The sequence below is a fragment of the Perca flavescens genome, chromosome 2, assembly GCF_004354835.1.
Source record: "Perca flavescens isolate YP-PL-M2 chromosome 2, PFLA_1.0, whole genome shotgun sequence".
Taxonomy (NCBI): Eukaryota; Metazoa; Chordata; class Actinopteri; order Perciformes; family Percidae; genus Perca; species Perca flavescens.
In genome coordinates, this window is record NC_041332.1 from 13915799 (window position 1) to 13940475 (window position 24677).

The following is a 24677-nucleotide window of genomic DNA, read 5'->3' on the forward strand; positions in this document are numbered from 1 at the left end:
GAGAGGCTGCTGCTGCTGCTGCTGCTGCTGCTGCTGCTGCTGCTGATGATGATGATGGGGGGAGGGGTGGGGGCGCCGTTGTCATGGTGACAGATTAAAAGGCAAAGATATTTCAGATAGCTCTATTAGCGCGTCTGCTGCAGTGGCAACTGTATCCGAACTAAGGAGGGAACATTTCACGTTATGGTGTCTAGTCCAAGAGTTTTTAAAAGGAAATAGCACACTTGGCTAAACTGTCACTTTTGGTTTTAGTATTTGTAAAAATCGCTCACAGCCTACATCAGTTCTAACTCTTTCTGTGTGACGAGCAGGGAAGCTGGGAGGAGGAGGAGGAGGAGGAGGAGGAGGAGGGTTGGAGGGGAACTGGCGGCAGATGCCTTTGCAGCAGAGAGGACCAAAGGAGGATGTTAGAGTGTGTGTGTGTGTGTGTGTGTGGGGGGCTGTTGCAGGATAAAATGCGGATAGGACTGTGCTTGAACACCGCTTTGGCGACGTTTAAACTGGCGGATGTGAGTAAAAAACGCCGACAATCTGTACAACCGCAGAGGAAATAATCAACTAGTTTAAGTAAGATGCATGGGACGATTTGGATGGTGCACTCGTGCCAGACTGCCTCACTTATGAAGGAAATTTAGTTAGTGTGCTACCAGTCTTTTCCGGATTGACACAACTAGGAGATTCTGTTGAGGTTTATCACCCACAACCTTGGTAACGATGGAAATTGGAGTTGTTCTGCCCTGTCTGGATCTGTTCATGCTGAGCCCACTTGTCACTTGGGTAAGTAATTGCAGAAGGCTCCGATTTCCTGCCAGACTGTGATATCAACCTGTCATCCTGTATATTCTCTGTGTTATTTAGGTGAAGACATTCATGCCACATGATGGGGGCATGCACTTGGAGTTTTCGGAATTACTGGATGGAGTTTTTTTGAATGACATAATGACACAAATGTAAGTCACTTCATGCCACAGCTTTGTTCTTGCATCTTATATTTCATTTGTCAAATCTTGTGAGCGGTGTCCAGATGGATATTCAGAGTAGTAGCTAGAGCTGGGCAATATATCAATATTATATCGCTATCGTGATATGAGACTAGATATCGTCTTAGATTTTGGATATCGTAATATGGCATAAGTGTTGTCTTTTCCTGGTTTTAAAGGCTGCAATACAGTAAAGTGATGTCATTTTCTGAACTTACCAGACTATAACTGTTCTATTATTTGCCTTTACCCACTTAGTAATTATATTTACATTACTGATGATTATTTATCACAACCTCATTGTGTAAATATTTTGTGAAAGCACTACAATATCGTTGCGGTATCGATATTGAGGTATTTGCCCAAAAATATCGTGATATTTCATTTTCTCCATATCGCCCAGCCGTAGTAGTAGCCTGTGTTCTGAAGCTGTAGGCTCTTATAGACTTTATATAGCATCTGTCATTAAGTTATGATTAATCCTTCAAACACTAGCAAACAACCCTAATTAAGTCATTTTTTTAAGAATACTTTATCTTCTCTCCTCATGCCATTTATAGCGGCTACTGATACAGTATCAAGCTAACATTCTTATCCAGGCACAAACAGTACTGGCTTTGTCACTCTGCAGTAATAAAAGGGGATCTTTGTAGTCAGCAGTGTTTAAATGCAACTTCCTCATTACTTACAGGTTAGGGTTTCTTAAAAAATGTTAGAATTAGCAAGAAAGTTACAGACACTGAGGGACAGAAGAAAAAGACTACAAATCTGTCAAGACATGAGGGACATCATAGATACTGTCAAGACGCTACTTAAGAGATTATGATTTGGGTGCCTTATGTTCTGAGGGAATTACCCTCAACTGATGGCCTTTTGGCAATTTACAATGTGACAAAAACTGCTGTGAGCTGACAGGTGGCGAGACCCTAGCTTTAGTCTTTGTCTTTGGTTGGCACTTCAGACATTGATGTTAGAACTGAAATTGAAGAGTTGCAAAGAAAGGGTGAAAAAACTGATGACCCAATGCACTTGTGGATAATGCTGTCTAGCCACCCCAACTCTACAGTATCCATTCATCCCACTTATCCCCAAGGGTCACAATAACCAGCTCTAAATGCAAAACAATGCTGCGCCGAGGGGAGGGGAAGAGGCGGGATAATCTCTTGGATTGGGAGACCCTCTGGGATTAGGGCCTTGTTGCTGCTGTTTAGAGGCATTGGGACACAGATGGGAGGGAGGGAGGAGAGACACATAAACAGGACAAACAGCACTGAGATGGAGACAGGCAGACTAAAAAATGCGATGCACTGGGCAGCATCTCTGTCTCTCTTTCATCCATTATGTCTTTCTGTCTTTTCCCAGTCGTATATATATTATAAGACTATATACACATTTTGGCCTAGATATACATTTTAGTCCATCGCTGAAGTCTGACCTATATAACTGCACAAAGGTTCATGAATGATAGCATTTCAGCTATAATGTATGACAGTTCAGCCCCAGACTACATTAGGCCCGAGCCAACAGCCTGAGAATCCAGCTAAAGGGTTTCCTTTGGGTTGCAAAGTCTAATGCCACCCCATTTGGCTCGAAAACAGTGTGGTTTGTTGGCTGAAAGGAATGATGTCACACAGGCTAAAGTTAGGAATGAATAGAGACTTCATACATGTTTTCATGGCGATCCCTGAGCCAAGACTTTTACCAGCTTTTCTTCTTCCTCTTACTCCATTCCACTGACAACCATTTGTTTGTAATTAGCAGAAATGTCAAATAAAATGCCTTTATGTTGCATCCCGTCTTCAGAAATCCCTCGGCTACGCCTCAGGGTGCAAACAAAGTGAGCAGGGATCCAAGTCAGAGAATCCAGAACCTGAACTTCCTTGTCCAGCAAATCAAGACTTATTATCTGGTGAGTTTTGGATGTTCCCTGTTCTTGTTTCTCAGCCATATTATATGTTATCAAAGATACAGACTGCTAAGCTTTCCATCTCTCTACATCAGATTATGGTATCTGAACATGGAACATGAACCTTGGATTTCTTGCAATTCTGCATCATCCATCACGCACACACTGGCTCACACATGCGCAAACCAGATAGTTGGTAGATCAACTAGTTTTTGTTAAGCTGATGCCCTAAATATCAGCCATGACACATCTGTATAATTAGCACAGGAGTGAGGTTAGAGCGCAGCACAGAGCCACAGTAAAGCTGCAGTCAGTTTCACAGACAGACAGACAGACATACTCACTAGGTTGTAGGCCAATATGTACTGTAGGTGTTAAGGAAAACATGTTCCTTTGACTATTTGTTAATCATTTGAACATTTCTCTGTATGTATCTGTTCGAAATTGTCACACTGTTGTATGAGCTATGACATTGAGATGTAGTCAGATTGCCTTTTTCTGGGGCTTTTCTTGGTCACTGATTTATGAGCTGTAGAGAGGCTTGAGACTATTTATAAAATTCTGTATGTTAAACTGAGTAAAGTATATGACAGTTTGTCATTGGGAAAGACGAGACAATATGTCTGAATGGCTATTGAAGGACAAGCTAAACTTAACTGGAGACATTTCATTGGTTACTGGAAGTAGTTAAGAAACCTTCTCATTGGTTTGTAAAAATATTCATTTGGCTGCTTTCCAATAAGCGTAGGCTTCTACACTTGTAACCAACTATTCATTGTGTTTCTGTGTGAGCTTTTTGGGAGCTGCGGAGTGAAACTGAATGACACTATTGCTTTGTAGCTCCACTGTAATTAATTGCACATTAATTACATAAAACATTTGCAATATATCATTTTAACCATTCTTTGTGTTTTGTGTTCTCTGTGTGCCAAAGAAAATATCAATAACATAGGCTTGTGTGCTGTATGTGTGTGCTATCTGTTCAGTAGTTGCTCTTAACATATTGTCCCTTATGGGATTAATAAAGTTGTTGAATTGAATTGAATTTAGACAAACAGACAGACAGACAGAAAGAGCTTTAGAGCGACACATTAAGTCACGAGATTTGTGGGCAGACACTACTGATGTTGAATCTTGGATTTGCTGTCTGTGTGAGAGTAATTAAATACATTTTAAGCTGAGCTTTCTTCAGTTAAGAGCACAAGAAAAGTAATTTCACTGAGGTCGGAACAATCAAATTCTTTTGATTAGGAATTTGAAAGGAATAATGGGGGGTTATATACTATATTTTTGTTAGCACAGATGTATAGTATATCTGGTATCATCATATCTAATCATTGTTTCTACTGTGGTTACTCTTGGTAAACTCAAAGTTTGGTAACTTCTTAGTCACATCCAAGGACCTAACAGGAAGGAAAAATGTCAGAATTAATTTATGCCTGAAACAGACTGCAGCTTCTTTTTATGCTTTTGCCCATACTAAAATAACTCTTGAATAGGTTTCATGCAGTAAAAGCAGATGTAGGGCAGCTCTTGCATCTTTTAACCGCTGTAGTGTGAAAACCACATCAGTCCTGGATGTCCAATTTTGGTTATTTGTTTATGTTTGTAAAGTCAGTAAATTACTTATTTTTTCCACTGGTTGGAAAATTAGACTGAATAGTATCTACCAGTGGTGTAGTCTAATGTATTGTAGTGGGTAGACTGTGCTGTATATGGTGGGGGGCATATCATAGTGGGGGGGGGTCTGGGTGTTCTCCCCCAGGGAAGTTTTAAGCATGAACAACTTCATTTCCTGTATTCGGGTACAATTTTATGCACCAATTTACAGTGGAAATACATTTATTTAGCCTATGTGAAGAAAGTATAACACGCTCGATGGTGTTTTTTTTGCCCCCAACTGCTCCTTCCAGGCAGCGCTGCGACCGCTGCCTTCAAGGCACCTAACCCTAACCTTAACCCTAACCATAACCATAACCATAACCATAACCATAACCATAACCATAACCAGTGCCTCCCAGACAGCGCTGCCTGGAAGGCACCGTTGGGGACAAAAAACACTGATAAACGTATAACACAGATTACAATTCAAAATATATAAAAAATATAATGGAAAGTATGTTGTTGCGTGTCATTGGGCATTTTTAATTGGGTATATGGAGCTTTCTTAGTGGGTATACTGCGTATACCTGTGTATCACATAGACTACACCACTGGTCTCTGCAGCCATGCTAGCTGCTCTGTACTTTGGTACAATGGTACTTTGAGCTACATGCTAATGTAAGCATGCTAACATGTTGACAATGACAGTGCTAACATGCAGATGTTTAGCAGGTTTAATGTGTTTACCATGTTCACCATCTTAGTTTAGGGTTGTTACCATGATTTGCTAACAACTTGCTCTCAGCTCCACACTCCATAATCACACAAGAGCCACACAAGCTAGGAAGTAGAGGATGATGGGAGATTCATGGCCAGTCAGTTCAACTTTCCTTAACCCTTGTTTTGACTTGGGGTCAAATTGACCCGTTTTGAATTTTTGTTTTATATCACAAAATATGGGATGTAGAAGGGAGGAGGCCTCGGGGAAGACCCAGGACTAGGTGGAGGGATTATATCTCCAACCTGGCCTGGGAACGCCTCGGGATCCCCCAGTCGGAGCTGGTTAATGTTGCTCGGGAAAGGGAAGTTTGGGGTCCCCTGCTGGAGCTGCTCCCCCCGCGACCCGACACCGGATAAGCGGACGAAGATGGATGGATGGATGGATGGGATGTAGAAATAAGTGCTGAGAATGTAAAGAAGAAACATTTTACAATTTAAAACGTTGGAAAAAGCAAAAACAAACTGAAAAAAAGGCATCAAAAACATAGAAAAAAAAGGTTTTTTTTTCAAGGTTGATGGGAAGACAACACAAGGGTCATGGTGGCCATCTCTAGAAAATGTGACTGTTAGTGCATGGCGGACTGTATTACATCAAAGACTAAATGATTCCTGTCAACTGTAGCTTTCCTTGCATATGGGAATAAGTTATGGTTTCCTGAACTTTACATGTTTACTGTTCCTCATTAGGAGTTATTAACAATTACTATTACACTGCACACACACATACACCACAACAGCACACATATTGTACACACACGCAAGCCACTCATAGCCTGATACAAGGCCGTACTAAACACTTTTGGTGGATTTCCCCACTGCACCAGGGAAACTGGCTCTGTCATCTACCCATTCAGAGCGCTCCTCCATTTGTTGGCTGTGTTTCTATACACGTGTTAAAGCAGCTGCTATGTGCTGTACATACATACGTCCCTGTCCATTCAAGCACTTTGGCTCGACCACAAGAAATGTTGTATTCTGTCCTTGTTTCAGTTTTGGTCTAAAACGTGCTTATCTCCTTTATTTCTCTCCACCCATCTCCCTCGTCCCTCTTTGTTTTTCTTTTTTGCAGGATAATCTGAGACAATTAATCATGATTCCTTTGCCAAACGTGTTGCTGCTAGGCAGGACTCCTTACTGTGGTAGGCTCTTTTATTACTTATCTCTCCTCTCTATTGGAGCTGCAAAGTCAGTATGTGGTTGGAAGCCTGATAAGTCTGTTTGCTGATACTCAATAAGCAGTGCATTGATTTCTATTCATGTACCTAGGATTAGGACATGTGTAGTATGGATTTAGTGTCATTGCTAAACTGGTCGAATTAAAAGATCTAAGAAAAAAAAAGTTCATTAAAATATTATATATTAAAACTATTAAATATCACAGCAGGTCGAGGTTCTATACGTACTGTGAAAGTGTCAAAACGAGCCGTTAGGACTTCCATACAGTTGTGATGTCACTACTATACTATACTATACTATACTATACTATACTACGGAGTGTTAGACATAGGGTAAATGCAGGTTTAATCAGACAAACAGTATGAAAAAAATTATGTGCTTTAATATAAAGCATGTAAACATGTTCCAGTAGAAACCCAAAATACAAGTATGAACCTGAAAATGAACATATGTCCACTTTAAAACTGTTTGCTAATTAAACTAAACTAGCTATAACTATAAACTAATAATGTAATTGGTAATCGCATATAGAAAATGGCAACAATGCAAAATGCGTGATAATCTTTGTTTCTAATTAGTCAACAATGAAAATCAAGCAGCAGTTTCCTGCCAAAAAAGGCTTCCCAGCACTGAAAACAATTACAGTATTTCCTCACAGACAGACTGCGTTAGGTCTTTAATACAGTTTCTGATACAGTTTTAATTCAATTGCACTCTATCAGTCTGATAACTACACAGCCTTGTGATGGTAAGGCTTTGGCAAGTGGTGACCTAAATTCACCAGCCAGCACTCTATTCAACTTAAATCCATGCCAGCAGCCCTCGGTACTTCAATCTGATAAGTTCTATATCAGATAATGAACTTTTTTCCCCCTCAGAACAAAGTCTGGAGGAAATGAAGAAGCTTTTGCTGCTGCTGTTGGGATGTGCAGTCCAGGTAAAACCTGACTATCTTACTATGGCTGTGCAGAAAACCTGAAACAGACTGCATGAGCTGTGGAGATCTAAATCTGTTAACATTTTCACTTTCAGTGTGAGAAAAAAGAGGAGTACATCGAGAGGATCCGGATGCTTGACTTTGACACAAAAGCTGCTATAGCTGCACATATTCAGGAGGTATCTGACTTTCTATGACGTGCGCTTTGAAATGCCACATTCGTTGTGCAGGATATCAGTTTGTGTGTAGTCGTGCTCTTACCTGGGAAAAATAAAGAATACAGTTGTTCATGTTAGCTAAATATATTATGAGAAATACAGTTTGTATGAAAGTTTCTAAGGATTTATTGGGAAGTGAAAAAAGTAACTGTGTATGTCATTTTGTAGCTGCATCCTGAGGATCCGTGTGCCACTTTATATTCTTTCACATTATATTGTGCTTTTTTTTCTCCTACCCTGAATGTCCCTTTCCATGTTAACCAGTTGACTCATAGTCAGGAGAACGTGCTGGATCTGCAGTGGTTGGAGTCCAGCGAGGTGCACCCAGATGAGCTGGAGGCCGTAGCGAGGAATATGGCCACACACCTCCGACAACTTCTGGACCAGAGGGACACCCATCTAGAGGTATATATGACATTCTATCATAATTTATTCTGATTGTTTAAGAGATGCATATTAACTTTATCTAAACCTGTGTTTGAATCCAAACATATCTTTTGCATGAAGTTGTATTTTGGGTATAAAGTAGCTACAAAGTGTGCTTGTTAAGACATGAAAATTCTCTATGGATAGAACCGTTTCAGTCAACACATTTTTACAGTCTGAGTGCACAGATTTTCAATTGGTATTGAGTCATATGCTAAAGCTAATCTTGACCTGTCTTTTTTTTGCAGACTATAGCAGAGCTAATGCAGGAAAAGGAAGGTGTTGTTAGTTTGCTCAATACCCCCTCCAGCCCACAGTCTGGCAGCTACTCTCCCAGCATGCAACAGCAGACGGGGACGCAGCAACACCTGGCTGTGGAGCTGGCTGATTCTAAAGCCAAGATTAGACGACTTAGACAAGAACTGTAAGTACCTAATGTTGCATGGTTTAACATGACTCTTCATTTCTCACAGGCAATCTGATACACATAAAGACAATCTAAAAAACACAGGGGACATCTCGTAGCCATTTCGCCTCCTCCCCCCTGTACAACTCCCCTGGTTACATCTCAACTGGCATGGGGAAACTGAATCTGCACATAGAGACAGTTTACTGTGACCTTGTACTTTTTTCGGTTCAGACAAACAGTGGTCACATTATGTTCCAGACTTTGTGAGAGAAACTAAAATAGAAATAATATATTGTAATATAATAATATAAAGAATCATGCTTAAATGTAATTTTAAGCATGAATGCTTACAATAGCTTAAATGTAACACTTTATTTTATTTACAAAAAAGATATGCAATGCAATTAAACAAGAAAACACGAGGAAAAAAAACACTATTTAAAGTATAGTGGATAGTTTAATGAATAATAATGCATCATATTTTAATTGTTGTGTTTTGTGAGTAAAATGTGAATCTGGCATGTTCCTTTGACAATTGAATGGGAACACGGCTAGTCATAAAAGCATCTTACAGCAAACATGCCAATGCATAGGAAAAGTGTTGATCTGAGATCTAAATACAGCGCAAATGGCATGAAATCAAAAATACACACTGATGGAAGTTAGTTGTCCCTTCCCACAATGATTGTTGAGAGAGAGAGAGAGAGAGAGAGAGAGAGAGAGAGAGAGAGAGAGAGAGAGAGAGATACTACAGGATAAGAGTTGCCCCTGGGAGTTTGGCCCACATTACTGGTTCCATGGCTGTGCGCACCACCACTGACCCACATTAGCTCTGCATTTCAGTGGATACTGCACACACACACACGCACACACACACACACAAACACACACACACACACACACACACTAACCCTGATCTGATCAAAATCTCAGTTCCATCATTGCTCCGCATCCCATCTTCTCTGCTGTATTGTCCTCTCTTGTTGGGAAGCTCAGATTCACATACTGCTGCCTCTGAGCAAACACAATATCACGTAAAGCATCATGTATGGTCCTGGCCTAAGACACTTCTTTCATCTGCATAAATACATCTGAATCTGCAACAGCTCTTCTTACATGCATCTGCTTCTCGACAATCAAGTATATGTAGGTTAGTGCAATGCAAGTTTCTAACAACATTATTAATGATAGCCCACTTAGCTTATGAAACAACATTTAAAAGGGGCATTTGTGTTTGGTTATTTGCAGTATTTAAATATATGTAAAAGTATTGCAGAAAAGTAGTAAGTAATGCAAACTGAGCGGCCCGTCTGCTTGTCTTTCTGCGCTGCACATCTGACCCCACCAGAGAAGAGAAGAGTGAGCAGATGCTGGACTGCAGACATGAGCTGGAGAGCATGGAGGCAGAACTGAAGAGGATCCAGCAGGAGGTTTGAAAAGACAAAGAATAAATTGCAGCTCCTTCTGATTGTGACACACAGTAACCTCCTGTCCGCTCTGCAGATTATACAGATTATTGCACGTCACACTTTGCTGTAGAGCAGTGCTTAATGACAGCAAATTTAAACCTTGACTCAGATACAACAAAAGCTTGTAGGGCTTTGTCTGAAAAGGAGGCTACACATGTTAGCATGGTTCACATGTTTCCAACAACCAAGCATGGTTCACATGTTTCCAACAACCAAACATTTGTGGCAAAATGAAGCAGCATAAATTGAGGGACATATCTGGCTTTTTAGCTGCTAAATGTTCCACAAGCTAGTTGCTAACTTTGTCTGCTAAACAAAGGGAAAGCTAAATGGGAACTGCAAAGTTGGGTGATAATTATCTGTGGCTTATTCACTACCATTTCACAATACAAGTACTCATTTGATTTATTGTTATTATAAAACATTGATCAATGCAGCTTTAAATACAAATGATGTAACAAACTGACACTGATATTATGCTGAGAAACACTTGAAGACTTCCAGGACTAGATATGGTTCAGATCTCCATTTATTGTAAGTTTTTTCTATGAACCATGCCTCTATCTTCACCAGAACTCCCAGCTGCTTGTAGACGCCCGTGCATCCCGCACCTACCGTGACGAGCTGGACGCCCTGAGAGAGAGAGCCATAAAGGCGGACAAGCTGGAGAGCGAAGTGGGACGCTACAGGGAGCAACTGCACAAGATGGAGTTCTACAAGGCCAAAGTGGAGGTTGATGCAGTCTTACAAATGCTTTACCAGTGATTTTATTATAATTATACGTATGCTTTGTGGCAGCAGTAGCTCAGTCCATAGGGACTTGGCTTGGGACCCGGTTCAAGTCCCTGTACGGACCAAGCACGGACTGTGGACTGGTGCCAGTTCACCTCCTGGGCACTGCTCAGATGTCCTTGAGAAAGGCACCTAACTGCTCGGGGCGGCTTTAATGGGCAGCCCCCACGCTCTGACATCTCTCCATTAGTGCATGTATAGGTCTTATTTGTGCATGTTTGTGTAATATATAAAAAAAAAAAAATCAATAAAGTATCTCTCTTGGAATTGAATCACTGAATACTCTGCTGCAACAATCACATATTGATGGTTTTTGTGTGTGTGTTTTAGGAGCTAAAGGAGGATAATAGGGTGCTACAGGAGACCAAAGAGGTGTTGGAGGATCAGTTGGCGGGCTGGAGGGCACGCTCCGATAAAATTCACCAGCTTGAGAAGCACAGTCTGCTGCTGAAGGCCCGGGTCCACGACATGGAACAGGTCAGACATCTGCACACAAGGAGGGGTCTTCTTTCTTACCGTTGTGTTGCGTTGCATTAAGCCTCTACCACGTCTTTCGAGCGGCTGGACAGAATCCGTACTCATACCTCTGCTGCTGATATTTTGTGTCTCGCCTTCAGGAGAGGAATGCAGATCGGAGGCGCATTGAGGAGCTGCAGGAGGAAAACCTGGCTCTCTGTTTGGCTCAAAGGAGGAGCATGGAAGAGTCCCAGCACCTGGGCTGGGAGTTAGAGCAGCTCTCCAAGACAACTGAGAACTCCCAGGGTAAGTCTGCATCCAGACAGCCTGTGTTGGCCGTTCAATGGTGCAGCAATTACGCCGGTCTTTCCATTCATTTTGAATGGGGATAGTGCGTTTAGGCGGCGGCGGGTGTTGCCACAGGGGTGGAGACGGGAAAAAAACGCAGCGGCCTGCGGCAAAAAGTTAAAGGTCCCATGACATGTTGCTCTTTGGATGTTGCTCTTTAGATGCTTTTATAGACCTTAGTGGTCCCCTAATACTGTATCTGAAGTCTCTTTCCCGAAATTCAGCCTTGGTGCAGAATTACAGCCACTAGAGCCAGTCCCACAATGAGCTTTCCTTAGTATGTGCCATTTCTGTGTCTGTAGCTGTTGAGGAGGAGGGAGGGGGGGGCAAGGTGGGGGGGGGGCGTGTGGCCTTGATCAACTGCCACTTTGCTCATTTCAAAGCCATGATGTCTCTCTCTCATGGGTCGGCCAAATTCTCTGGGCGGGCAAAGCAGAGAAAGGGGAGGTAACCTTGCTCCTTATGACCTCATAAGGAGAAGATTCCAGATTGGCCCCTCTGAGCTGGCAGAGCAGGATACCCAGGGCTCAGTTTACACTTATCACCATTTCTAGCCACTGGGGGACCATAGGCAGGCTGGGGGAACGCATATTAATGTTAAAAAAAATCATAAAGTGAAATTTTCATGCTATGGGACCTTTAAGACCGACTCAACTTTTGAAGAAACTCAACCCCACGTCACGCTGAGGTGGCCAATCATGTAACCAGCGATCAGACTTGTCAGCCGGTTTTGAGGCGGTGTGAGAATCCCGTACAGGAAACAGGAAACAGGAAATATCACTGCCTCTATCGCTGCCACAAGAAAGTCCGGGAGTTTGTGTAACACCTGAATGTGTGACAAACAACAGAGCACAGTTGATCGGTCTCGCTCGTCTCTTTTCTCTCTCTCTTTCTCCGTGAAATGAGGCTGACTTCAAGTGCAGTCTGAAAACGTCGAGATCTATAAAGGATCTGACAGAAAACAGTAACTGTGAAAGTCTACTTCTGCTAGCTGGTTTCAGTGACACTCCCACACCGCAGATTGCTTTTTTTGGTCTGAACGGGCTCTAAGAGCTGGTGACACAGTAAGATGAAGTGATGGAACAATTAATGGATGGGATTTGTTGGAATGGTAGGGAAAATAAGGAAATTGATATGTAAATGATGTCAATGTGTTGTGTAGTGCTTTAATCTATTAGCACTTTTATATACTTCTCTTATCTGTTTCTTCATGTCTCTGCATACAGTTTGAATGTATAGATGCTGAAACACGTCCTAGAGTTTAAGCTCATTAACTAGATGTCCACAGATCAGTAGATGTTTCGCCAAACACCGTAAATTGTGGTTTACAGATTTATGTCAGCAATCTTTTTTGTTAAAGTTTAGTATTAATTGTTAGGATTGTAATGTAGAATTATATGTATGAGCAAGTTTAAAAACTCAGCGCTTGTATTGTACCATTCTGCTACTGATCCTACAGAATTATCTTATTTAATAGGCTAACTGAACTGAGCTAGACTCAAGAAACATTCAAACTGTGCACAGATATAATAAAGGTATCCACGTTATAAAGTGTGTCTCTGCGTACCAAAAGCTTTTAAATGTTTGCAACTAGTCTTTCATTCTGTCTGTCTCAAGTTCTCGTGTCCTTCAGTTAATTGCCAGCATGTGTTTGTGTACAGGCCAGCAGACTCTGAGCGAGGAGGTGAGTGAGAGGACCCGCAGTGGGATGCTGAAGCTGGAGAAGGAGAACCAGAGTCTCTTAAGGAGCATAGAGGAACTCAGAGCTGCCTCTATTAACAACAGCGCGCAGCCCAAACATGGCCTCCACCTCCAGTGTGAACATGTCTGCCAGGTGGTCTGTAGCGCCAACAACTGTACCTCGTCAACAGATGAACCCACGGGGTTGCAAACCACCTGCTCACATATAGAAAACCACACTAATGTATTCCCGCTCAGCACAGTAACACAGCAGATGCTGAATGGAAGTTCACACTGCCATCAGCCACTCCATGCAGAGGATGAGCTGGAGGGAGTCCAGAGTGAGATCCTTCTCACCGAGAATCCAGACCTTCATATGAAGGAGAAAGGACAGCTAGAGGACGGAGATCATTTTAAAGAAATGATGTCTGATCTGGAAGTCTTAGAAAACAATCACAATAGGCTCCATTGTTTTGTTGGATCACGGGATAGCCCCCCTGGCTCGAAGAGCAGCAGTCCCTGCCATGAAAGCATCTTCACAGGTCTGCCAACACGTTCCTCCTATGCCAGCAAGCACACACAGCGGCTGGAGGCCAAGTGCAGGGCCCTGGACACAGTTAACCAGCATCTGCAGACTTCTCTCGATAACACTGGTAGGTTCTGTAGATTAAACCGATATTTAAGAATCAATGATGCAAGCATAAAATTACTAAGGTTTCTACCCACCCTCCATCTCTTTAGACCGGAAAGTTCAGCGCCTGGAGGCAGAGGTTGAGGAGCTGGAGGCAGAGAACCAGAGTCTGGAGGCCACTTTAGAAGAACTTCGGATCACTGCACGTCGCCTGGAGCAACTGGAAACAGAGAAGCAAAGCCTGGAGCAAGAAACCACAGTCCTGGAGAGGGAAAAGAGGCAGCTAGAGAAAGAGAATCGACGACTCCGCCAGCAGGTAAATAGGCTTGTTATCTAAAGATAAGTTGTTAGATGCTAACCGTTCATCACACCCCCAACCAGCCCGGTCAGACACCGCCTACCAAGAGTCTGGGTCTGCCGAGGTTTCTTCCTAAAAGGGAGTTTTTCCTCGCCACTGTCGCAACAGCCCCTGCTAATGCTCGCTCTTGGGGGAATTACTGGAATTGTTGGAGCTTTGTAAATTATAGAGTGTGGTCTAGACCTACTCTATCTGTAAAGTGTCTCGAGATAACTCTTGTTATGATTTGATACATACTATAAACAAAATGGAATTGAATTGAATTGAATTAACCTAAGGTAGGGTAATGATTGGAAGACTTACATTGCTCTTGAATTAAATGGCTACTGTTCTACCTTCCTCTTTCTCAGGCTGAAATCCAGGAAGCCAACTTAGACAGCAGCAATGTCTGTATTGCCAGCCTGGAAAGGGAGATGCGTTTTCTTGTAAAGGAGGTGGAGGGGTTAAGGGAGACTGCTGAGAGGGTGAAAGGCCTGGAGAGAGACAACAGAGAACTGAGCAAGCAAGCTGCTATCGACCAGAGGACCCTGGCCACCCTCAGAGAGGTTAGAGGAAGTCTGTGCTGTCTGGTTTACGCTGACCGAATAAATAATCTGCCCTGACGTTTCACTGATGATGCAGTTTCTTTTACAGCAGCAGTGTGCATGTGTTTCACACGGGTTTTGGCTAGATATTATCTGCACACAAGTGTACTAGGATGCATAACTCACCGAACTCTTAACTACAAACATGCATTTTGAAAAATCTGATGAAACTACAAACATGCATTTTGAAAAATCTGATGAAAGCAAGTAAAACATACCTGTAAAATGTATGTTTTTGTTTTCTTTTGCATCAGTGACGTAACTTAACCAAGTGTTTTCTGCAAGTGTTTTGCATTTTATGTCCTAAGATGAAGGCTCTGACACGTGCGATGGTTTGTTGTTTCTATGGTAATTTCTTATTTAACCAGGCCTGCAGATTAACATAAAGCAGAGAATTGTTGTTTTTTTTAACATTTGGTTCTGTGGATTTGGAATTATGTCCTAACTTTGAAGTCAAAGTTTTAGCACAAATCAAATAATTATGTCATCTCCTAATTGTTGGTTAAAACCATAGATATAAAACATTATATATATGGTTAAAACCTTTGCCTGAACAATATAATTAAGTTTTTAAGTTCCATGTTAAATGTCTATAAAAATCTCTTTAAAAAAAATAAAAAGTTTAATCCACATATACTGTCCATCTTTAGGAGCTGGTGAGCGAGAAGCTAAAGACCCAGCAGAGAAACAATGAACTGGAGAGGCTTGCCCATGATTTGGAAATGAAGGCCCTGAGCCAGGAGAGTGCAGAGCAAGCTGAACAAGAGGCTACAGACACCAGGTGCTTACATACTGCTTGGAGTTCCCATCCTGTAACCTTTGAAGTGAATATGATAAAAAATGAGGAGGGTTAAGCGTGATTTATGGTTCTGCGGAGGCTCCACGCAGAGCTTTTGACATAGCCTACGTAAGTGGCCTGAAGTTTATACTCGTGCGCTGATGTGTGCGTCAATCTCTTTAGGAGAATAGCAGGGCCGGCATGTGTGTGTGTGCCTGGGGAGTGTGTGGTAGAGTGAGTGAGAGAGCGAAGAAGGGATTTGCTTAGGAGCGAGTAACGACTCTAGCGTGTCTCCCCTCCCCTCCCTCCCCTCTCCTTGATTTCATGTTGTTTATGGAGAAGGAGAACCAGGAAACGAGTAGGGGGAAATACAACACTACCAAGCCAAAACAGAGACGTGCGTCACCGTGACGTGTAGTCCCGTCTACGACGTAGATTTAACGCAGAAGAATAAATAATGCTTTATAATGCCACAGTTGGTAGCCTACAACAGTCCTTCTTTCCTCTATGCAGTAGGTTTAAGATGCTGGAGTCAGAATTGGAGTCGTCTCTGAAAAAATCGCTTCGGATTAAAGAGGACAAGATGGCAGCTTTGGAGGCTCGTCTGCAGGAATCCTCCACCCTGAACCAGCAGCTGCGCCAGGAGCTCAAGACTGTAAGTCATAAAGTTCACAGTTCAGTTGAGAAAAAAATCACTTAACAAAATGCATTGTACTTTGCTACAGACCCAAGTGTTTAACCTTTGACACTACAGGTGAAGCTAAGCTACGAGGCCTTGCAACAGAGGCATGAGGAAGAGTGGACAGCATCAAGTTCCACCCCTCCCAGAGAGACTGGCAAGGTAATGAGCGAATGGCTGCGTGAAAGCCAGGAGGCCACCAAGGAACTGCTGAAGCTCAAAGACCGTCTCATTGAAGTGGAAAGGAATGTGAGTGGTTGACCTTTTTTAAAGCACTAGCTTTTGATGTTGATTTATGTTACTGATAGACCAAACAACACTACCTCCTTGTTTTCATGTCACATTTTACAATAATGTTCTCTTCTCCACTCCAGAATGCAACACTGGAGGCAGAGCGCCAGGCTACGCAGGCCCAGCTGAGGCAGCTGGAGAGTCAGTCTGACAGCCAGCAGGCTCAGGTCCTCGCCCTGCAGAGGCAGGCTGCCTCACTGCAGGAGAACAACACAGCCCTGCAGACACACAACGCTAACCTGCAGGTGCCAACACAACACATTATTCTTGGTGATACACTTAACATACACACATACGTACGGTATATTCAAACCTCTGCATCAGTTTGCATGCAGACAGTACACACTGAAATGCTACATCAACTGGGTCCCTTTCTTCCCCAGGTGGAAAAATCCACTCTGAACTCACAGAGTGCTTCCCTCATGGCCCAGAATGCTCAGCTGCAGCAGCAGCAGTCAGGGACAGAAAGCGAGCGTGACGGCGCCATGCGGGAACGCGAAGACCTGCGCGTTGTTCATGAGCAGCTGTTACGAGATCACGAGCGGCTGGCAGCTCTGCATGAGCGGCAAGCTATGGAGTATGAGGCCCTGATGGGCAAGCATGGCTGTGTGAAAAACGCCCATCGCACTCTGGAGCTGGAGCATCGCACACTGCAGGACAGGTGCACTATTGTCAGGCCATGTTGTACAAGATCCCGACATGTTCCTGTGTAGGGCTGGGTTTTAAAAAATTGATTTTCCAAATTTGAATCAAAATCGATTAATAAAATCCAAGGATCAATCGTTGTCTGTATCATATGAAAGTAGCAGCCCTTAGGAATCCATTGGTACGCATGGTACTATGTAATGCTAGCTTGTCGGGAAGGGGGTTAAATAACCCTCCAAAGTTAGGCAACATTTTGGTTAGGGAAAAACTGGCATGGCCATTTTCAAAGGGGTCACTCAAGACATCTGAATGAAATGTCTCTCAATACTCACTGACTGTAGAGTCTGAAGAGCTGCACTTTATTGTGTGTTCATGTTAAATAAAAAGTACATTCATGTAATTGCTTTGGGGTCAATTCTTAATGTAAACATTGATACATTTAATTATGCAGCAGGTTAGAGGGAACCTTGTACTTGTAATTGTTGAATCGCTTTCATATCCAAGCGAAATTGGTATTGTAACTGAAATGTTCCTAACCTAAATGATATTGAATCGAAAATAAAATAAAATTGGGAATAATATTGATTCGGGACCTTGTGAATCGGAACCGAATCGATTCGGAAAATCATTGACGATACCCAGCCCTATTCCTGTGTGCGTTTTCATCCATGTTGATGTGTGTTGGTTGTATCTTTAGGTACAATAGCCTGTTGCAGCAGCGTACCAAGCTAGAAGACCTGGAGAAAGCCCTGAAGGAGGAGCAGCTGAGGATGGCTCTGGAGAAAGAACAGCACAGGACCACTGCTGCTGAATGTCACAGGCTCCGTGACGAGAAGGACTGGTGAGGAGGCACAGGCATACACAATACACACTAATGCATGGATTTGAGCTTAAACAAGGGCATAAACATTACCGTGCATAAACGTTTTTTTTTTTTTTTAAGGCTGAACCAGACATACCGTCAGCTCCTTAACGACAACGAGTTGCTAACGGCGGATCACAAGCAGCTCAAGAGCCAGCTGAACGAGGCCAAGCTGGAGCACACCTGGCTGGAGGCCGACTTCTCCAAGCTCAAGAAGGAGTTTCAGCAGCTGGACATTACCTCCACAAAGCTCACCAACCAGTGTGAGGTATTGACATGCAGCAGGTTGAGCTGGTGTGGTATTGACTATTGAATAATATAACTTAACCTTGTAGTTGCCTCTTAACCTCAGCACACTCTTGACAAACACTCTTTAGAGTCAGGCCTACATAGGCTCAGTAAGCTGACTCTATGTGTGTAGTAATGCATTTTTCTGTTTTAATAATTGCATGATTGTGTGTGTTTTACATACATGCATACACATACATACATATCTAGTCAAGTCAAGTCAATGTTATTGTCAATTCAGCAATATGTGCCAGACATACAGAGCAATTGAAAATGGCTTTATCTCCGACCCACAGTGCAATAACGACACATACAACAAGTTTAATATAAAAGATAAGAAATATATACAAATAAGATAAAGAAAGATAAGTAATATATACAATTTAAAAAAAGATAAGTAATGTGTACAATACAGTAATACATTCTAAATAGTGCAAATGTAAGGCAAAACCAAACCTTATAGAAAACTAAAGATAAATGAAATGTGCAATATAAAAGGAAGAGGCTGCTTGTCTTTATGATGTTTAGCTACTGGGCCAGTTGAAGGGCAACCTGGAGGAAGAGAATCGCCACCTGCTCAGCCAGATCGAGACCCTGATGCTACAGAACCGAACCCTGTTGGAGCAGACTATGGAGAGCAAGGATCTGTTTCACGTTGAAGAGAGACAGTATATGTAAGCAAATAGGGCCAACACCATGACAAGATAATGTAGCAATAAATAGGGTCTAATGTGTTGATTTTCAGCATATTACAGTAGTTTGTTAATGGCATTAAGGCTTAGCAATTGATACTTGCAAACAGCACAAAATGCACCCTATTTAGGACACCAGAATACAATCAACAGCAGGCCCACAATTGACGATGTATCTGTTTTCTCTCTCTGCCGGTCTCTGTTAAGTGACAAACTTAATGATTTGAGGAGGCAGAAGGAGAAGCTGGAGGAAAAGATAATGGACCAGTACAAATTTTATGAACCATCCCCCCCTCGCAGGTAAGTTGCCTGTAATAGTGATAACTATGATTATTTTTTTACCCCGACTATGGTGAAATTGTGATGTGTTAAATTTCTGTTTTCACATCCAGCACTCTGTAGCACTTGGCTAATTAACAGGAGTATCAAGTTATGTCATTTCATAGCTCACATACATCACAGTTCATATACTTATTTAATCATTCGAGAAATATTCATAGTGTAGTCAGTAATACGGTGAGCTCCATGGTTCTCTGTATCTTTGTATAGCAGGACATGTTTGTCCATGTGCTAATTTTCTTTTGAGAGCTCTGTTTTTGGTCTCCACCAACTTCCTGAAGGAAATAAATCTTGCTAAATGCTCCAGCTTTTTACCAGCTAGTTGCTGACTTTGCAGCCCAAAATGCAGCCATTAGAGCAGTGAGAGTGAACCAAAACAGTAAAGTTGTGGGCCATAAAACCAAAATGCTCTGTAAAGCTGAGAGGAATTGTAGAGTTGTTAAAGGAGACCTGTTATATACTGTTTCAGGTTCATACTTGTATTTTGTGTTTCTACTAGAACATGTTTACATGCTGTAATGAAAAAAAACCAACACCTATTTTTATCATACTGCCCATGGCTGCACAACCTGTATTCACTCTCCGTCTGAGGCGCTCTGTTGTAGCCCAGTCTGCTCTGATTGGTCAGCGCTTCCGTGTCTCCACATCTGTCCTCCACCATTTGCTCCGCTCTGGCTGTGTCTGTACTACTGCAGTTGCAGCCGGAGACTGACTGCAACAGTATATATAGCGTAACTGTATCCCGTGAAAAATCACCGTTAAAGGCTTCTAAGCCAAAAACTAAACAACCAGACATGTTCCAGCAGGAATGTGATCCGAAATTAGAGTGAAATCACCAACATCTGCAACCAAGATTACAGGTTTCCCTGATGTCAGCATGTAGCTACATGTAGCAGTAATGTAAACACTGCAGTAGCTGCCTGGAGCAGATATAGAAAACCGGCCCGGTGTGACATCACTCCGGGCCGAGAGTAGAAAAAAACTGTTGATCCAGAACGTTCAGAACAGTGAAATCTGAGGTTTTGGCTCACAGGGATTACTTTTAAATGTATTTACTTTATTATTTTAACTTTTGGCCACGTTAAATATGAACATCTGACAGTGTAACATTAAAGATATGACATAAAGCATAGTAGGTCTCCTTTAATAAAATAATATCGATAACAGCAGCTTTAAGTGTCCATTGTTTATTCTGAATATCCAACATACATTAACATTTATTGCTGGTCTAGCTCACTTCTGCATGATTGGTGATTGACTGCCCAATACTTTGGTGTGCCGACCAGCCTGGCCTCCCTGTACGAGGTTATTTGTGCCTCATTCTGTTAAGGTTTCTCTCTTGTATGTCTGCCCTTTCACAGACGTGGAAACTGGATCACCCTGAAACTGAAGAAGTTGATTAAGTCCAATAGCCGTGAGCATGGTCCCGACTGCCCACCCACACCCACAAACTCAGGCTTTACTGAGCCACACCTCACCTGTCAGGACAACAGCTCCTTCGTCAGCTCAGATGGCTCTGGAGGCTCAGCCTTAGCAGGTGACGCCATCTCACCCCAGCGTAACAGCAGTGAGTATGACCTTCTTGAATTCAGATCCTCCCTCACTGACTTGGAGGAACCGGCCTCATCACAGAACCAAAGTCCCCCTTTCACTGCTTCAGCCATAGACCAGGAAGTAAGATCATCATCAAAGGCAGGGCACAAAGATCATTCAGGAGTGTTTTCATGTAAAGACCAGCCCACAGCCAGAGGTCAGAGAGACATGGGTGAACCGGAAGCCACAGCCGTTTCATCTACACATGAAGCTGCACTTGTAGAACAGGCATTTAAACTTCCCCCTCCACCTCAGAATTTTCCAAGGAAACGCAAAAACTCAAATAAATGGATTTTAAAGTAAAACTGTGTGATAAATACATAAATAATGCAGGTGTTGCAATGTGTATGTGTGTGTGTGTGTGTGTGTGTGTGTGTGTGTGTGTGTGTGTGTGTGTCATGTCCAAAGGGTCATTTGTGCTGATGCATGACGTGTGTAAACTTTCCTCAACAGTCCTCAATATGTCTTCCCCATGTCTTTCTTGTTTCTTAATGTATTTCTTCACCCCTGCCTACCTTCTTTCCCTTTGTCTTTTCATTTCCTTCCCTTCCCTACCTACCTGTCTCCTCTCTTACATCCCTCTCTCTGCTTGCATCCATTCCTTTGTCTACCTCCCATGTGGCTGCACTTTGCTGTTAAACAGCGACCAAAATGTTTCCCCGTATGAGGAACAGGCTGAAGGACAGAGACAAAGTCAAGTCCCTCTTCCGTCGTTCCATGTGTAAGAAAGACTGTGGTCCGGTGTCTACCCTCCTCTTCACTGTAGCCTTTTATTTCACTGCTAACTTGATTATACTAAGTGTACAACTATGCTTTATTGTTTATGTTCTACAAGCCATAACACCAGTAAGTAACCTTAGTTGAGTAAAGTGTGGATGCTTCCCAGCAGATGTAAATCATCAGTCATATGTTAGTAATGTGTCCATCCATGCCAACCTCATTCCACCACTATCTTAACTAAATAAGATATGGTATTACATTTTTGAACATCTGCAGCAGTGATTTTTTAGCAGAGTGCTAGCTGTGTTTGAAGAAAATCTGGGATATTTTATCAGAGGTCAAAGAAATGCTGCATTGCAGAAGGGACACTGGTGCTGCATGAGCTCTGCCCTACCAGGTGCCAGCTGTTCTGTAAGGATCAAAAGTATAATAGCACAATTCAGGGAAAGCAAGCCATCCCTGTCTCTGTGTTTTCCACACCATAGAATAAAAAAGACCTCCTAATCTCCATGACCAGTTCACCTTTCTATCCCCCTCCCTCATCCGCTTCCCACTTCTTCCACTCCTTGGTCCAACACTGCAGCCCTGAGCAGCTTGGCGTACCCCTCGGCCCCGTTCGAGGAGGATCGGTGGGCAGACAGCTCAGAGCGGCTCGAAGGGTCAGAGGCAGGAGGAGAATCCTGTGTGGAGGACAGGAAGAACGCATTGTCCTCATCCCATACCACATCCATCTTGTCCATCCTCCACCTTAATCTTCCCACCACTCTACCATCTGGCCACGTCACCATCACAACCACTGACACCACCACCGACACTGTTCCAGATGTTTCTGAGCTCTGGGTGACAGGTAGAAGCATTCATGAGCCACTGTTTTGGATTGATGTCAACCTCATTAGTTAGATGCTAGAATAGTGTGTAGAGGAGAGAGTAGAGTGAAGGCGCCTTTCTATTCTAAGTGTTGAAAAGTGTCTATCACGTATAACCGTTCAGTGATTTCTCATTTTTATGCCCCACAGACAAGGATTCAAATGATAGCGCTGTGCCATCTGGATTTGAGGACGACGAGCTGCAAACTCACGGTAAAACCCTGTGTATATCTGGTTTAGAGGATTGGCAAGCATACAGATGTATTACCAGCTCGGGAATTAGAGCAAATCCATCAAATTGCAATCATGACCTTGTTTCATATTAATCTCTCTGCTGACTACAGAGGCCAACAACTGTTTTAGAAAGACTTGCCTTTGCTTCCCCCTGTTGGTCATTAAGAATATGTTGACTATTGCGTTTTCATGATAGAAGTGAAAATGTGTATATTGTATTGTAGCTCTTTGAAAAACATCATAATCTCTTTCCAGGGCTGAATGGCGTCCAGAGTCGTGCCCAAAGTGAGAGCAGCGGTGAGTTCAGCCTGAGTCTGGAAAATGAGCCATGGTCAAATGGCAGCAGCCCTGTCAAGCAGCCTCCATCACGCCACTCCTTCTCCTCCTTCCAGCCCCCCAATGATACCTCCACCCCCCAACACACACAGAAGCAGAAGCAGCAGCGGCACAAGGAGAAAGCCTCTACCATGGCCATCACCAACAGCCAGAATTCAGATATCCAGTCTACACCACAACAGAAAAAGCATGGGCTCTCTCAGGACTTCTGGCTCACAAGGGGTACAAAGAGCATCCGGAGGGTTCCAAGAGGGAAAGTGACGCGTCGCTCATCAGATTCAACAGGCACAGTCAAAATGAACCCAGGGCAGAATGGGATGAATTCAAAATCAAGCTCTAGCAAAGCTGAAACTACCCAAACCTTAGCTTGTTCGCCTATCACAGTGCTGTATGTTCAGGGCAAGTCATCCTCAATGTCTGGTTGCCTCAACTGCTTCTCAACCCCTTTGGGCAAAGAGGGGCGACTTAAAGGGCCCAGGTCGCCCAAAAGTCTCCCCCGAGCCAGCAGTGTCATTTCCACCGCAGAGGGATCATCCCGGCGCTCCAGTGTAAACAGTGACTGCAGGGCAACTGTAAAGACTGACCCGCTTTCCGCCAAGGTTTCAGAAGGGAGCAGTGGTCAGGAGGAAACAGTGAGTCAACCTGAACCAGAGACCAATAACAGGGAGCCTGAGCCCATTCCCCCAGTCAAACCTCCCAGAGACCCGGCAGTTTTTGATCCCACAGACGGCCCCAAATCCCCCGTGCAGGAGTCACTTTTTGGCTCCTCGTTCACTTTCAACTCTGTCTTCTCCAACACGATCTTCAGCGATTCTGTGGTCACGACCACGACCAGTCTGGATGCTCTTGACACCAACCAGACCTTCCTCTGTCTGAATCCATCTCTGGTGCAAAACTGTCCACTTGAGAGCCAGGAGTCCACTCCTCCTATGACACCACAAACACTGCTCAACATGGAGAATGAGCAGAGTCAAAATGTAGAATGTACAGCTGGGATGGAGGAGAAGGACAAGCCACTCACAATTGCATGAAATGCAGCTGTCACATCATTGACTATTGTCACATTCAAATATTGCAGCTAGCTGCAAGTCCACTTCTCATCACATCAACCGTAGCACACAATTTAAGTCACAAATTTAATATGTTTGCATTTCTTTCCACTGACTAAGTATACAGTTATCTTAAGAGGTGTAAATAAAAATATGTTTGGTTCTGATTTTCTTTCCACAGCTTTAGTAACATTAGTGCATAGTTGTTTTCAGAGATTAACAGTAGCCTATTATCTTTCCATTCTGTTTGTCTTTTTGCACAAATTATGTAACTGAATAACGTATGGATAGATGTCCTCTTTTGCTCATTAAAGGGTTGGATTGGGACTGTTTACTTTTACTTTTACACACTGACAATCCTATTATGTACATTTGTGTTTGCCAAAACATTTTGTTCATTTCCCCTGTTTCTATTTATGTCATGTCACTCAGAAAGAACTGTTAAATTATTATATGTTGGTGAGCTGTCTGTTAGATTTAAATGTAAGCCTGGAGGAAATGTGACGTTCATGTGTAATAAACTGTAAATCTTGTAAAATAGGATGTGTACCTG

At 42.8% G+C, this 24677-nt stretch overlaps 2 protein-coding genes across 2 annotated transcripts; both read left to right on the forward strand.

The window, feature by feature from the left end:
- Positions 1 to 373: 373 nt before the first annotated feature.
- Positions 374 to 23142, forward strand: LOC114562292 (girdin). The gene is made up of 30 exons (XM_028588622.1): positions 374 to 777; positions 859 to 950; positions 2784 to 2889; positions 6338 to 6407; positions 7323 to 7381; positions 7477 to 7560; positions 7864 to 8004; positions 8274 to 8449; positions 9783 to 9864; positions 10477 to 10635; positions 11026 to 11172; positions 11313 to 11457; positions 13161 to 13832; positions 13921 to 14126; positions 14519 to 14713; positions 15403 to 15533; positions 16044 to 16185; positions 16285 to 16458; positions 16584 to 16745; positions 16884 to 17161; positions 17843 to 17986; positions 18089 to 18275; positions 18824 to 18969; positions 19195 to 19287; positions 20688 to 20893; positions 21563 to 21718; positions 22223 to 22486; positions 22656 to 22718; positions 22995 to 23036; positions 23132 to 23142. Exons 1-30 carry the CDS (start codon positions 715 to 717, stop codon positions 23140 to 23142), a joined length of 4596 nt encoding a protein of 1531 aa, XP_028444423.1. The 5' UTR covers positions 374 to 714.
- On the forward strand, positions 22107 to 24671 carry LOC114547919 (uncharacterized). Its single transcript, XM_028567453.1, has 3 exons — positions 22107 to 22486; positions 22656 to 22718; positions 22995 to 24671. The coding sequence occupies exon 3, from the start codon at positions 23207 to 23209 to the stop codon at positions 24104 to 24106; it is 900 nt and encodes a 299-aa protein (XP_028423254.1). The 5' UTR covers positions 22107 to 22486; positions 22656 to 22718; positions 22995 to 23206; the 3' UTR covers positions 24107 to 24671.
- Positions 24672 to 24677: the final 6 nt, after the last annotated feature.

Excerpts from the sequence above, each read along its gene's own strand:
- LOC114562292 (XM_028588622.1), top strand. The coding sequence starts at position 715 with ATGGAAATTGGAGTTGTTCTGCCCTGTCTGGATCTGTTCATGCTGAGC. Across the intron at positions 8,005-8,273 it reads AGAGGGACACCCATCTAGAG|ACTATAGCAGAGCTAATGCA; the intron begins GTATATATGACA and ends TTTTTTTTGCAG. Across the intron at positions 16,186-16,284 it reads TGCGCCAGGAGCTCAAGACT|GTGAAGCTAAGCTACGAGGC; the intron begins GTAAGTCATAAA and ends TTGACACTACAG.
- LOC114547919 (XM_028567453.1), top strand. The coding sequence starts at position 23,207 with ATGGCCATCACCAACAGCCAGAATTCAGATATCCAGTCTACACCACAA.